Raw genomic sequence first — 14964 nt, forward strand, 5'->3', positions numbered from 1 at the left:
AACATTTACCAATTTGTCTTCAACTCTATATGTGCAATAGCAAGCAAGAACTAAAGTTGGCAAGGATTAATGATATTTTTCTTTTCCATGCACAATAGGAGAAATGTCTTTGATTTTGTCATTTAAATGTATTAGAAACCCCATTTTAGTGTTTCGGGGAGATTTTTTTGGGGGTTTTGGTTAAATTGAAAAGTCAAAATATAATTATTTATGAAGTAATAAATTTGTTGCCTAGCCATGAAAGACCTCCAAATTCTCTGCAAGTTTGCATAGGTTCATCTCAAATGGACATGTAGGCCAAGAACGAAACCTAAGTGGCCTTCAAGTTTTGGGCCAAACTAACCGTATATCGACAAGCCCTAGCATATGCATAACTATTGTTACAACTTTATCAAACTACAAATATTGTTACTTGCGATGGCTTACAAGTGTACCTCACAAAATTATGGCAAAAAAGGATACCAAGGGATGATACTTCAACCATTCCCCAAGGAGGGAACAATTGAAGTTCAACTACCTTGGCATTAAAGAAAAATCACTATGGATGCTCTCTCTATCTAAGTTACTAAATTCCTCTCTAGAAGCCCAAGGGCCCAATTCGAGTTCGGCCCAAATATGGATCTAAATTCAATCCGGCCAAAATTTGTCCAAGGTCTAATATTTGAAACATGGGTTCGCAATGAAGAATCCGAGGAGAATTTGGATGTATTTGGAGGAAATTTTGACTTGAATGGAAAAACCCGAGAAGAATCCAACCAATTATAAACATTTTATAATTATTTTTTAATCTTTTTTTGTCTATTTTGGTCAACTCAACCCTATAATCCTAAAAATAGACCACTAAAAGGCCAAAATGGTGAAACATATCTTATTTGTGCATGTGTGAATGAGCATGAAACTTCTTGCCTCCATTGCTCAACTTCCATGTTTGCTTTCCATTGCTCAAGGAGTGTTTAAGGGTGATTGTTGCATGCACTAAACTAGTTTGTGAGCTTTTCCTATGTGGTTGCAAGTGTTGAGAACTCCTCAAAGACATCAAAGAAAAAGATTTCAGCAAAAGAGGTAGGTTTTGTTGATTTTATTTGTTTTATTTTTCTTTGCATCTTTTTTACAAAATGAAGTGAGCACTCTAGTTTTATTTTTATTTTTTTCATTTTGTTTTGTGGCTTTGTATGTTGCTTATAGATTCATAGAATGGAAGGTGCTTCTAGCACTAGGAAATCTCGGTTCAAAACCAACCCGGATTCTCCACCATAGGGTTCAGCAACTACTAGGTGGAGGAGGCTTCCTTTGGATTCACAGCCATTAGAAAGAGGAAGATAAAAGCTTTCATCAAGAGTAGAAGAACATTTGTGCTTTATCCCTTAGAAAGGCATCAAGTTTTGTACAAGCAAGCTTAGAGTTGAGGGCAACCTCTACCTAAAACCTTTCTTGCAAACTACATCACATTGAAATATGTTGAAGAGAAAAGACAAGCAGATGAAGCAACTGAGAATGCCATTTCTCATCCTCTAGAAAGGTCTATAAGTACAAAAGTCTCGAAGCCTTCTATGGTGTCAACTTCCAATAAACAACCCATAGAAGATCATTCATTCCTACTTGTTCCTCAAGAACTGATAACATCACAAGGGCTCCTTCGAAATGTCATTTCACAATGAGGTTGAACCCATTGCCAAGCAAGACTTAGATAGATTCATATACACAAATGGATTGGCAATTAATGTTGTTCACTCACCATATTTGCAAAAAAATTGTGAGATTGGTTAATGACACTCCAAGGGGGGTCAAGGATCTAGGTTGTGAGAAGGTGTCCACCACTTTATTGGACAAAGAGGTGAAACATGTAGAGTGTTCCTTGAGGCCCATTAGGGATTCATAGATCAAAACAAGTGTGTCTGTAGTACATGATGGATAGAAAGATGCAAGAAATTGCCCTTTGGTCAATGGTATTGCAGTATCCACAAGAAGTGCAATGTTTTTGAGAGCATTGGATTGTGAAGGGCAAGTAAAGAACAATCCATTCATTGCAAACATTCTTTTCCAAGCCAGTGAGCGAGTTGGCCCTCCAAATGTTGTTAGGTGATAACAAATAATGCCAATAATTGTAGGGTTGTCAAGTTATTGGTTGAGCACTATAAACACATTTTTTGGACAAATTGTTGTGTCCAATCACTCAACCCAATGCTGCAAAAAATTGACAAGAAAATTGAGTGGATCAAACAAATGCATATTGATGCCCAGGAGATCCAAATGTTCATCACAAACCACAACATGTTGCAAGTCATATCTACACAATTCTCAACACTGTAGCTCTTGAAGGTAAGTTAAATTATTTAGAGTTCAAATTCATTTTAGTCTAGTAAACTTTCTAACTTTTTAATTTTAATTTACTATTGTTTTGATTTTGAAATAGGTTGTTGAGACTCATTTCACCTCCAACACTATTGTTTTAAGACACCTTGTGAAGATTAAAGAGGCATTGCTTAGAATGGCAATCAATGCTAATTGGAGCATGTGGAGGCAATCTAGTAGCACAAGTGCAGATGCCATTAAAAAAATGATACTAGATTACTCCGGATCATGTTGAGTAACTCTAGAGATTTACTAAGCCTATATTGACCATGATCCCGTACACTGACATGGATAGGCCTTGCTTGGATGAGGTATATGATGGCATTGGCTGCATGATTGAGGATATGAAAAATAACCATAAATGAGAAAGAGCAAGATCTTGAGGGACATTTTTCAAGGAACTATAGAAAATCATGGTGTAGAGATGGAACAAAATGACTACCCCTTTGCATGTCCTTTCCTTTGTATTGGGCCCCAGGTACTATAGTTGAGTGGTACTTAATGAAAGTAGCACTAGAGTTGCCACATAAAGAGATTCTGAAATTTCTCACAGGTACACAACAGCCCTTCATAGACTCTTTCCTAATCCCATATAGTCTATGGTGTCCGAGCTTATGAGTTTTGCAAGCAAAGATGATTGTGGTCTTAGCACTCTTGAAGATGAGGAAGGTGTTGATGCTCATAAATGGTGGTACTTCCATGGAAAAATATACCAACCCCTACAAATTGTTGTGATCAAAGTTTTATTACAACTATGTTTGTAACTATTAAGATTCTAGTTTCTAGATCCTTGATGATGAATATTAAAGTTTCATTCAAGTTTTCTATTCATGACTCTCAACTCTCTGATTTCAAAATTGAAAATCTTGATAGGTAGCTAGTTCATCATCATCCAAGAGGAATTGGAGCCCATACTCCATCCACTCAATAAAATACAATAGACTACATTCCAAGAAGATCAAAGACTTGGTCTTTGTGCATTCAAACTTGAGTCTCCTAACACACATAGACAATACTACAAAAAAGGGGAGACAAAGTATTGGGATGTTGAATTGGAGCATGGAGAGTTGGATGATTCAATTGCCCACACTAGTGCACTTGGAGTTGATGATGATGATAATGAGCTACATAGTCGTCATGAGGCTGCTCCTGAGGCTGAGATTGCTAGTACCAATGTCACTGGCCCTATTGTGCTTCTAAATTGCCATGGCAGGAGGATGATGATATGTTTAATGACTTTTGATGATATTTGATCAGTGATGGCTGATTGCTAATGCTGGCATTATTATTTTTGAACTGTATTTTGGCATATTCCTATGTTATTTGGACTAAAACTCTAATATGATGGTTGTGTATTTTGCTATGTTGTTTTACTATCAACATCGTCGTGTATTGTGAACTTATTTGCTGCTGCATGTGTGTGTGTTCCAATGGAGTCCAAACAAACCCAAACCCACCACAAAAAAAAAAAATAGAATGAGCCCACAAACCCAAATCTGAATCCAAACCAAGATGACTGGCAACTTAGCTCTCTATAAAATAAGGTTGTTTTAAAGCATCCATTTGTCAGCAATAAAGATGATTTCATTGTACCTTCAATATTCAACTAAATATTAACGTACAGCTTCTCTTTAAGCCTGTTGTTCTCCATGAAGTAAGCTGATTATGACAACTCCCTTTCTTTCATTATTCATTCATCAGCTGTACTTTTCTAAGATAAAAAAGTCATCCAAGTCCCCAACTCATGATATCATTACATCTTTCCACATGCAAATTTGTTCAGAAAAGACGAACCCCTAGATAAACCCTGAAGAAAACAATCAGCTCAACTTGTTGATAAGTTCAGAATGGCTTAATGGAACCAAATCTGATCCCAGCGTAACAGACCAGATTCTAAACTACTCTAGAGCTCCTCAGCAATGCATGACAAAGTAAAGATGCGCGCATTTGCTTTCCAACATTCCTAGACACAACTTACCTACTACCACACCATATGCCTACAGCACCCTTTGACTCAAATCCTCCACAGAAATCGCTGCTTCACATTTGATCCAGCTTGGAAATATATGTTTGTGCCAGGCCCCTTGGAATAACAGATGTATCAAAATTGAAACAAATAATTCTTCAATGTTCAATGGATTTATAATTTTGATCATCCAAGACCATAATTACCTTGAGGGACCCAACAAGAATGACCGGTTTCAACGTATCATATATGCCAAAATATAATCCTCTATATAGTGTGATGCCAACAATTGAAACACTAAAACCCCTATACAGGCCCACAACACCATCACTAGCAAGAGTCTTCTTGTATACATCAAACAATCCCTTGTAATGACGCTGACTACCTGCCAGGACATTTTTTGCATCCATACCAAGTCGTGTACGAGCATAGTCCAAGTGATATAGAAATAAGGATGTAGTTGCACCAGCCGCACTGCCAGAAGCAATATTCCCTGCAAACCACTTTGCATAGCCATCTTTCTCCTTTGAGTAGCCAAAAAAATCCTGGAAAGAATCCTTGAATGCAAAGTTGAAGGCCTGTAACAAGATAGAGATGTTAACATTACTAAATTTTATATCCAAAGAAGAAAAATTAAAATATTCAATAATGTCAGACATGAAATGAATTCGGCTGATCCACAATAATAGAAGAAAGAACATAATTAAAAATTCACATTTCCTTTAGCTTATTTTGAAGAACTAAATCTGCAAGGATTGCTTCAGAATCTTAGATAAGCATTGCCCATGCTTAACACAATCAATATAAACAGTTTAAATTACTTTTAAGAGCTGATAGTTTTGGACTGCACTCAAACCAACATGAGTAAAGGTCTCTCCTGTTAATAAATTGGTCAATGATTACGAGAACATACAATTCACTCATAGAACATATGTGCCATACAATGAAAGTTTTAAGAGATAGTAAATGAAGATCCCTTAGTTAATTATATGTAAATTCAAATTGCATCCTCATTTCTAGGGCACAACCATAAGCTATCAGAATCTCAATATGAGTTCAATCAACTCTTTCTATTGGTATTCCTTCACAACAATGAGAGTCCAATTTAACTATATGACATATCTCACATTCTAAATTTGGTATTTAAAAGTACGATGATTTACAATTGTTCATCTTAAATGTTTTCAAATTACCAGCTTAAGTGTCTCCATCATTCAATCTACAAAACTAGTGACCTCAGCAACTTGTTTGTGATTCTCAGACATTAGAGGTCTTTAGTTTACATTTTGCAATTTGTTGTGTTTGATCTATTCACTATGCACTTCCATTTGTTTCTGCCCACCCCTTTTCAATATCAGCCTCCCTCCTTCCAATAAGTCAGCTCATATTCTCTACATCTAGATTTACAATTGATTGTTGATCACATTTTTAGTTTACTAACAAAAATGTTTCCCAAGTCCTGGGCAAAGTTCCTATCTCACATGTCCTCGCATGTAAATTACAGATACTTATTATTGGACAATAACAATGGCTTTCTATCATGGTGAGCTTCTTATAGCATTTAAACCATTCATCATATTCTAGATTCTAGAATTTAAGATAAGCTCATTTTTGCCACCCAAGCTCAATCATGTGTCCATTTCAACCAAATATATCTGATCTTCATCTAGCTTGTGGTCATGCTCTTGAACTTTAGTCATGGCCATGACATATTAAGGCCTAGTTCACTTGCTTATAAAATCAGGTAATATTAACTAAGCAGTCTTGTGTTGCCTTATACATCTGTTTGCCTGCCTTCATCAAATCTCCGAACCTACAAATTCCCTGTGTTACATGGGAAAGTGTCCTCTCCCTGCCCCCCCGCCCTCCCCCAACAAAAACCTTGGTTTTCCAGCGCAAATATGTTCTGAAGACATCGGGGAAATAACAAGAAATGTCTCCACCACCACCCACTGGAGGAAACATCTCTGGGACATCCTTGCATAGCAGGTGGGTGTCCCTAGGGATAATCCCCACAGCAGGTGTGGCCAGGGGACTCGCTGCCACCTAAAGATGGCTAGGGAATGCTTGGACAATCCTCAACTGTCGCAGGGATGGTCGGGATTTCCTCCAATGCTAAACTCAGTTAAATGTTTAAAAAAATAGCACAAATTTCTAGCAATGACATTGGGTATGATGGAATGCATAGTTCCATTGTTAGAATGATTCTCGTTTTATTTGTGAATTAGAGGACTGTCGAATAGAGTTTTAACTCTCCTACTGGAGTGAGCAGGTTATAAGAATGAATCGATCTAACCCTATAAATGCCTTGTGGTTTGAACTAAATTTCTGATTGTCTTAAGCTTAAATGACTCGTGTTGTAAAAATTCATAATAAAGACCCACCTATAGAATGATATTTGTCATGTTATAACACTGTGAGTAGTTTGAAAATGTTTATACGTCCTCTACTGTTTTGCACGTTTGTGCGTGACTGCCTCAGTAGAAGTAGAACATGAGAACTGGCCAAGGAAACCTTTTAAATGTCAGAAGCTCAAGTATCATGTTGTAGATTAAGACTTGTTATGTCCATCAGGATCCACCTCGCCCTCAAATTCTTCCATGAACAGATGTTCTTATGATTGAAAGCAATAAAATGTCGGATAGTTACAATGAAATAATTGAATAGATGAGTAATAATGGCAGACCGCACTATCCCATGAGAAGAACAGGCACCCATTGTCTATAAAGGTGTGAATAGTTAGGTAGTTCTTAGCTACCTAAAGGAATATAGTACTAGAGAAGAAAGCTCATTCGTTGTTAATTAAAGCATCTTTGCCCATTTGAAAAATACTTACAAAGAATTGTACAAATAATTCACCCATAAAGATGTCAACGTGACTGGCCCGGCAGGCTACGATCTAGTGGGAATATGGATAGACTACCGTGACAAAGAGAAAACGCACTCCCAGTTTCGTTCACCAGGCCGAAGATTTTCCGACAGGGTTGTCGACTTGACTAATTTAGGCTATGGCCTAGAACGCCCAATTGGCTACAGAAAAAAAACTATTGCCAATTGATGAAAATTGGGTTTATCCATCCTGCAATAAGGTACAAACCGGCGTCACTGAGGTTTCCTGTAAATTGGACATGTGCGCATTCCTTATTAGTGAACTCTGGTACCGCTCCACTTCAGGCAGCTAATAACTAAGGGGCGCGCATTCGAGCCCTTAGCATATACTGTTTGAAAAAAGTAACAATGATAACGACAAATGTGCATCGGATACCATGTAACAGGACTACACTAACGAAAGCTTCAAACTAAATTTGAAGTCTAAAGGTGTTTCAAAGCTTGACGGTGTTTTCCAATGGCTGGGAGTGTTCCAAATTGTAATACAAAAAGGAAATCTTTCTATACGGAAGAAAACTATAATATATTGCTTTTTGATGAGTTACATATATATTTGATATCTTGAATGTGGGTATGAAGGTGGATCAACAAAAGCTAATTAAAGAAACAAATAGGCATACCTGGGTGGGAAAGTATCTTATGACATTGGCACAATTGCCTCTCCAGAAGGACAGAAGCCCCTCCTCTCTCAAAACTCTTTTGAAGCCATGCCCAATTCCCTTGTACGGACTAGTCAGGTGTCCCCTCTTCAGCAACTCCCCCTGATTTTGCATCAACAACTTAACTCTCTCAATGGGGGCGGCAGCTGTCTTGGCAACGACGGCTGAAACTCCTCCCATGACAAAGTCCGCGGCAAATATCTGTGAAGGTGACACCAACTGAACCATTCCCTTTCTCCCATCATTTTCCTACACATAATTTCAGTTAAGAAACTACAATTTTTCAGTTGGACCGCCATAACCAAATAAACGTTAAAAGCACAATAATGAGAGATCTGGATATCCTGGCAAATAATTACAGGAAACCCACTATCACCCCCAAAAACATAACAGGGTAATACATTTAGAATACCCAATACCTTCATAAGAAAACCAATAGACTCTGTGGAAGACGTGGATACTTTTCTGAATCCTGATACAGATGGCCGATGGACAAACCCAGAGTTGAAAAGAGATGAAATATTGGGCCAATCTAGGGACCATATCCTTGTAAATAAATAAAAAACAAATAAAAGGGAATTCCCGGCTCCACTTCATCATTGGTGGGTTACCCGGTCAGCGTCAATTCAACGCGGACGTGAACGAGTGGGTTACTCCCCTTCCATCCGGATTAATGTTCACTTAACCGTTAGTTTAATCCAGAAGGAAGCAGCGGCTAACGGTAAAGAGCTCTGTCCAGCCGACTAAATTTCCCCAATAAATGATTGTTCACAATTTTATAATTATTTTTAAAAATAATTATTTTCAAAAATTAGTGGTTGTATGTTTTTTTAAACGCAACAATAAGTCTATAGAATTTTTATATGAAAGTGATATGTAATTCTAAAAATGATAAATAACAATCTTTTTGTTCTAAGATTTTACAAACTAGCACTTGCACCTAAAGGAAGTGCAAGGGTTAGCCGATAGGAAATTACATATAAGTTAATATAAGGGTGGTTGTAGAAAATGTGGGGTTCAATGCCACAAGGTTGCATATTTTAGAAAGAACAATGACAATCATCACAAAAAGGACCAAGCAATGAAAAACACTTCTTTGGTCTAGGAAAGTATCAACATTTGATAATGTTTGGCATTTTATTCTGGTTTGTATGGTTAGGAGGATCATGCAAGCTATAATATTGCATTAAAATTATAATCTACTAGCAAGGCACTTGCTACATGGTTCATACTATATAGTTTATAATAATTTTGTAGAAGAGTGGTAGAGTTAATATTAAAAAAAAAATTATGTCCATGGTTGGAGGCCCATCATCCCAAATGGAGAAGCAATTCAAATATGGACATTATGTTATACTTGGATTAGGCCATCCTATATGGAATCAACGAGATTTAACCTCCCTACGACCAAGAAGGATGAAAGTGCAGACGTGTTGGTTGTAGGAGCTGATATTGGAGAATTAGTTGTGCTTATAATTTTTTCAAGGAAACAATGGTGTATTCCTTGAAGCCAAGATAGGAGGCTTCTACATATGTTGGTATCTAATTGTTTAGTACTATGTGGTTCTTTAGTACATTCTAAAGAACTTCTTTATGGATTCACAATTGACTATTTATAAAAATAAAAAGTTTCTTAACTATTGATGTGGGTTTAGTTTTATAATACCAATTATTATGAGTTATTTTAATTTTAAACTATGTTTTAAAAAATAGCCTATTAAATTTTCTATTAACCATTTGATTTAACACTTCTTGTAAACTTACCATTAAATAATTGATTTTCCACTACTTATCATTGTTGTGATAGGATGTGTTAGGGTGACACATTGTAATGGACTATCGTACTTGGATTCTTAATTAGAGAGGATAACAATAGTTATTGATAAGTTAGGAGTAAATGCATGGAATTCTATTACAAGATAAGGACTTAGTAAATGAAGATATCTATAGCTTTCCACAACCTAAAGGAACCATGCTTGCAATATAACAATTCTTAACTTGCGATGTAAAGATTTTTTGGTTAACTATAGAAAATGTTTTAAAGTAATTTATAAAACCGTAAAAATTGTTATCCTAATATCCATTTCTATTGACTTTTTTCCTTCATGTTATTTGTTTATGATCGCAATGTTTTACTTCCATTTTTCTCCTACACTGACAAGTAGTGAAATGAGTGGAAGAGCCATAGCTCACTTACTGCTATGGTATGATGACTTATACTTTCAATAAGAGAAGGACCATGGTTTCAATATATAAAATATTATAGCTAAGATTCATAAGGGGGGCACTGGTTTCATAAAAATCACCATTAAGGAAGAAAAGTTTATCTTCCCTTGTTATAGACTGGATTAGTACCTCTTACTACATGATAAGTCCATATAGACAATGTATCTTCTTCTAAAGGTTAACGATTCTTTTTATCTCTAAATTGAAATAACTTATGACCTTCACTTCCTTGAGAAATTTATTTTGTTTAAAGAAATAACATTCTTTCTCTATTAATTGTAATGATTTTTTTTTAATTAATTGTTCCCTAATGGGCTAGAAATATTTTAAAATTTTCACATATTTTACCTCTTTTCATATCTTATACATGTGAATGTAATACACCTCCTTAGCTATATCAATGGAGTAGTCGATGCAATTATTAGAAGAGAATGGAGAATATATGAAAAGATTAATGCATTTGAGGTAGATGAAAATCATGGTAAAAAAGACGAAGTCATAATTATTGCTAGTGCAATTGTGGTGGCCACAAATTCTTCTACAAATCCCAACTTAGCATTCATGCTTGTCAAATACCAAACATGACCTATGTTACTAGATTGAAAGTTCCTAAGGTCTCAGTTAAGTAAGTTGAAAAATATATTACTCTGGAACTTACCTAATTTTACTAATAGTTCAAACTAACCTTAATTTGTAGGAATTAATCATTCTCTAATATTTGAGTTGATTCTTTAGGAATCATGATGCCATGGAAAACATCACAGTCCCATCAATATGGACATTGAATTTCTCTTGGATACTATAATTTGGAAATATGGAGAACAAATAAAAAGAGGATACTAACAAAGGGGGGAATTGACAAAAAATACACAAGCATACATGTGAAAAGATGAAATGTAAAGATGGTTTTTGTGCAGTCAAATGTTTGGCATTGATATCCTTTTGGTATCTAACTGAAATAGTGCATTGCAGTTGATTAATAATTTTAATCCTCATTCATGGTTGCATTCATTATCCTACATCATCTTTAGAAAAGATCACAAAGTGTCCATCTAATTAAAATGTTGAGCTACTAACTAATTTATCCAAAATTGCTCTAGATTCATTTTAGTGAATAATTTGATATGTACATAGAAGATGTATTAATTTAACTTACAATATATTATGCATGAAATATATTTGTTCTTTTCAAAAAAAATTAAACTCATATGATTTCATTCCATGTTCCAATTTATTTCTATGATTTTTTCTTAAAAATTTGATGGTATGATTGTAAGGAAGATGGAACAATTATTTCAATTTTAGTTTATTCTAGATTTTTATTGATTTGAGAGCATTATTTAATCATAATATTTATGATTAATAAATGGATGTGGGGAGTTCAAATGTCTTCAGCTGTAGAATTGCCAAAATTTGCAAACTGTGTCAGGGAACTTTAAGATTGGAGAATTGAGCATTAGAGATTGTTCATAGATTGAGAAGCTGCTAGGATTTTCTAGACTTGGCCACTTGAAGGGCATTCACATTGAATATTGTGGAAAGCTATAGAACGTTATTTGGCCAACATCGCTGATAGACTGTATGTAGAAAGTTTTTCAGTTTTGCAAAGGGTATCAACATTGGGTGATCTTATAATGCTGACAGAGTTTTACATTAAGGAGTGTCTAGAGCTTATGGAATTGCAAAAATTTTCCAGCCTGAGCTACATGGAGAATATTAACATTGAGTCTTATGGAAAGTTACAGAACATTTTGCTGCCAAAAAGGCTCCTCTTAAAGCAAATTGTGATGGACTCCTCTGAGTAGTTGTAGAACATGTCAGGTATTGAAGAATTGCATGTAGAGATGTACATGAGTGTTTGTTGTTGCAGCAATTTGGTAATATGGAATTGCATTGATAAGTTGAAGGTGATTATATCGATGGTTTTTTTTAATAGGCAATCATAAATCTAATTTTGATGCGAGTTGTTTTCATATTTGTCTTTAATATTCAGCTCTATTTCATTCATTCATCTCGACAAGTTAGCATTATATTTCAATGAAAAGTGTGTCTAACTGATTAAAATTGACCCCCAGAGAGTATATCTGTCTTTTATTTCAAAATGTCTCGAGGCTGAGTATTGTGATTGGAAGAGCAATGGATGAAGTAGAGTCAAGTATAAATGAATATCTCTTCTCTGATGCTGACACAGTCACCAACATTGTTAGATTTGATGCCAAGAATTTCAAAGACTAGAACAATTATGAATAGGGGTCACAGGGCCGCCAAGTTCCTGCAGGAGATGGTACAGATTTGATTTGGAAGAATACAATAGATGTCTTCATTGTTTTAGTTGTAATAAATTGGGCATTCAATTGTATTTAGGCCCTAAAAATACCTCTTTATTTAATATTTGATGGATGTCTTTTCTCTATTTCAAAGCTCCCATTTTCACACAAGACGGGAAGACATTGACAACGATTACCAAGTCTGGTTCTACACGTCCCATCTATATTTGGCTGAAAGTTTCTAAAGCCTTGGCAACAAATCAATTTTGTAAATATTCTGCAATTAGAATTTTCACAAGAACACCATTTCGTAGAGGCATTTTGTTAAAGAATTCACATACATTATGTATGCTTCCACATTTTATGCATCCTTCAACCATGTGTTCCATAAGATGACAACTCTTTCATGCATTGTGTCAAATAGTCTCTTTGCACAGTTCTTTACCTTGCGATCCTTTACTTCTCTTATCCTCCTTTCTCCTTCAATTCAAACCAAAAAACCTGTGAATCCCCCTGCTTCATTGTGAATACTTTCAACTTTCAAGAAAGTTTTGATTTCCAACTTGTTTGAGGGAGTCAGATGCTATAACAAGACTATCAAAGGTGAAGTGATTTGGTTGCACAACAGATCCTTGCATTCTCTGAAACAACATCAATGCCTCTTCCAATATATCTTACCTTTCATAAGCACTTATTTCTCAGAGTTCTCAACATTTACTTGAGAGTCTCAACGAGATTTTTCCAGACTCTAAAAACAACTCTAAATAGGTTTTTCTAGCATAAGGAGGCAAGCTTAGTTGTCGATCCAAGTCAGTTGAGAGGTACTCGTAAGATCATCTCTGTCAGAAATGCCAGCACAAACGTCACCATTTCTAACTCTAGATATTTTTAGGCATGATTCAAATTCTGGTTGGAGTGAACTCCAATGGAAAAGCCTATCAACTAATTATATTTGTTCAAATTAAATAGAGAATAACATTTAATTTTGTGAAAGAAATTGAATAGTTCATATGAGAGAAGTTTTCAACAACATTATGTTATTTGTAACGCCTCGTCAAGGGATCCAAAAGAAATAACCTTAAGTTTGACTAAGTTTGACAGCATTTTTTTTTGAAGTGAGGAAGTATAACATACACATCAAACACATAGTAGAAGAAGCAATAACATCTAATCATCAGCAAACATACATAATAGGTTACATTCCTTAAGGATCCCAAGACGTTGAGTCGCATTTAAATATAATCTAAACTAAGTCCATCAAATGCCACATCCATATGAAAGAATAATAATAAAGTCCAATGTCCATTTAATATACATTTGTTCTGAATGCCTCTTAGCAAATTAATTCGGAATGCTCATTCATCCACTGTACATGTCACAGGGTATGAAAGGCTTAAAAGAATATACATATGTAAAAATAGATATACATCATCCTCTTTGGATCCATGATACACGTGCAAAAAAAAAATGAAATCATTCACCAAACATGATACATCCATACATCCATAATGATAAAACATCCATCATAAAATCCATGAGCAGAATGAAGGTAAATGCCGATAAAGAATACTCTAGCCACGGTGTCTTGGACGGATCTCAATGGTAAGAGTGAAAAAGCACTACCACCCAACCGCGTGGAACCTAAATGGCCCACTCCCACTACGATGAGGAGATAGTCTCAAGTCCCAAATAGGATATCAAATCACATAACACAGATACTCTCTAAGTCCAGGAAATCCTAAAAGTATGCTAACTCAATGGTTCATAAAATAGATCGACATCTAAACCCAGAGGCACACCAAGACATGTAGGTATCTACTATGTAAGTGGGAAAGTGTCATCACACAAATCACATTCGGAGTGACTCGAGCAGTCCCTTAGGACTCTAAGGTCCCTAGTGATCCCTGCAGCCACTAGTATCCTCTCGCACTGACAAAGCATACTACAAAATGCAAGGTCATAACCAAGCATTCTCTCTACTCCCATCCTAGTCTGTATTAGCAATCGAGGCATGGGCGAGAACATACAATTATCTCTTATTAGGTTCATTTAAGTTAGTATTAAGTGTAAAGTTATCACTTATTTAACAACTTACAATGGGTTACCCCCAGGACCACTTAGGGTCCCCGACCCCCATTGCAAGCCACTTCCCAACATTGCATAAAGATAACCTACCCTAAGCTCATGAAATTACATAATCATAGAAAAATCACCTCAGTCCTATACAAGTGACTAGGAAGCATCATAAAGATATCATAGTAATCACATTAGTTCTTTACGAGCAACTGGAAAGTAACAAGATAAATCACAATATACATCGGTTCTCAACGAGCAACCGAAAAGTAATCCAACAATACTGATCAATGACTCAAAATGGTTAATCAAGTATCTCATAGCATACATCCCGCTATTCCACAAAGACACTGAAACATAGTAACCAACAAAATAAACATACTCATCATAAGCATACCATCACATACATGGTTGAGCAATAATGATCGAGATCGAGTCAACATGATACCACACTCATAAACCCCTGAGCCTCTGGTAGACATCCTATAAATGGTCAACAATCTAGTCAATCCAAAAATCTCAAACATAAATA

General features: G+C 35.7%; 1 protein-coding gene across 1 annotated transcript in view; it reads right to left on the minus strand.

Moving 5' to 3' along the window:
* ER-ANT1 (endoplasmic reticulum-adenine nucleotide transporter 1) overlaps nt 1–8434 on the minus strand; it is a 35148-nt gene extending 26714 nt beyond the window's left edge. Inside the window, exons 1-3 of the mRNA XM_089819723.1 lie at nt 8286–8434; nt 7828–8115; nt 4525–4896 (exon numbers count right to left, since the gene is read on the minus strand). Of these exons, the coding sequence (XP_089675849.1) occupies nt 4525–4896; nt 7828–8115; nt 8286–8291 (666 nt within the window). The 5' untranslated portion in view covers nt 8292–8434. The remainder of the gene's footprint in view (nt 1–4524; nt 4897–7827; nt 8116–8285) is intronic.
* Between the last annotated feature and the right edge of the window lie 6530 nt (nt 8435–14964).

Source organism: Cupressus sempervirens, chromosome 3 (assembly GCF_028749045.1).
Source record: "Cupressus sempervirens isolate cs-2001-9-10 chromosome 3, ASM2874904v1, whole genome shotgun sequence".
Classification (NCBI taxonomy): Eukaryota; Viridiplantae; Streptophyta; class Pinopsida; order Cupressales; family Cupressaceae; genus Cupressus; species Cupressus sempervirens.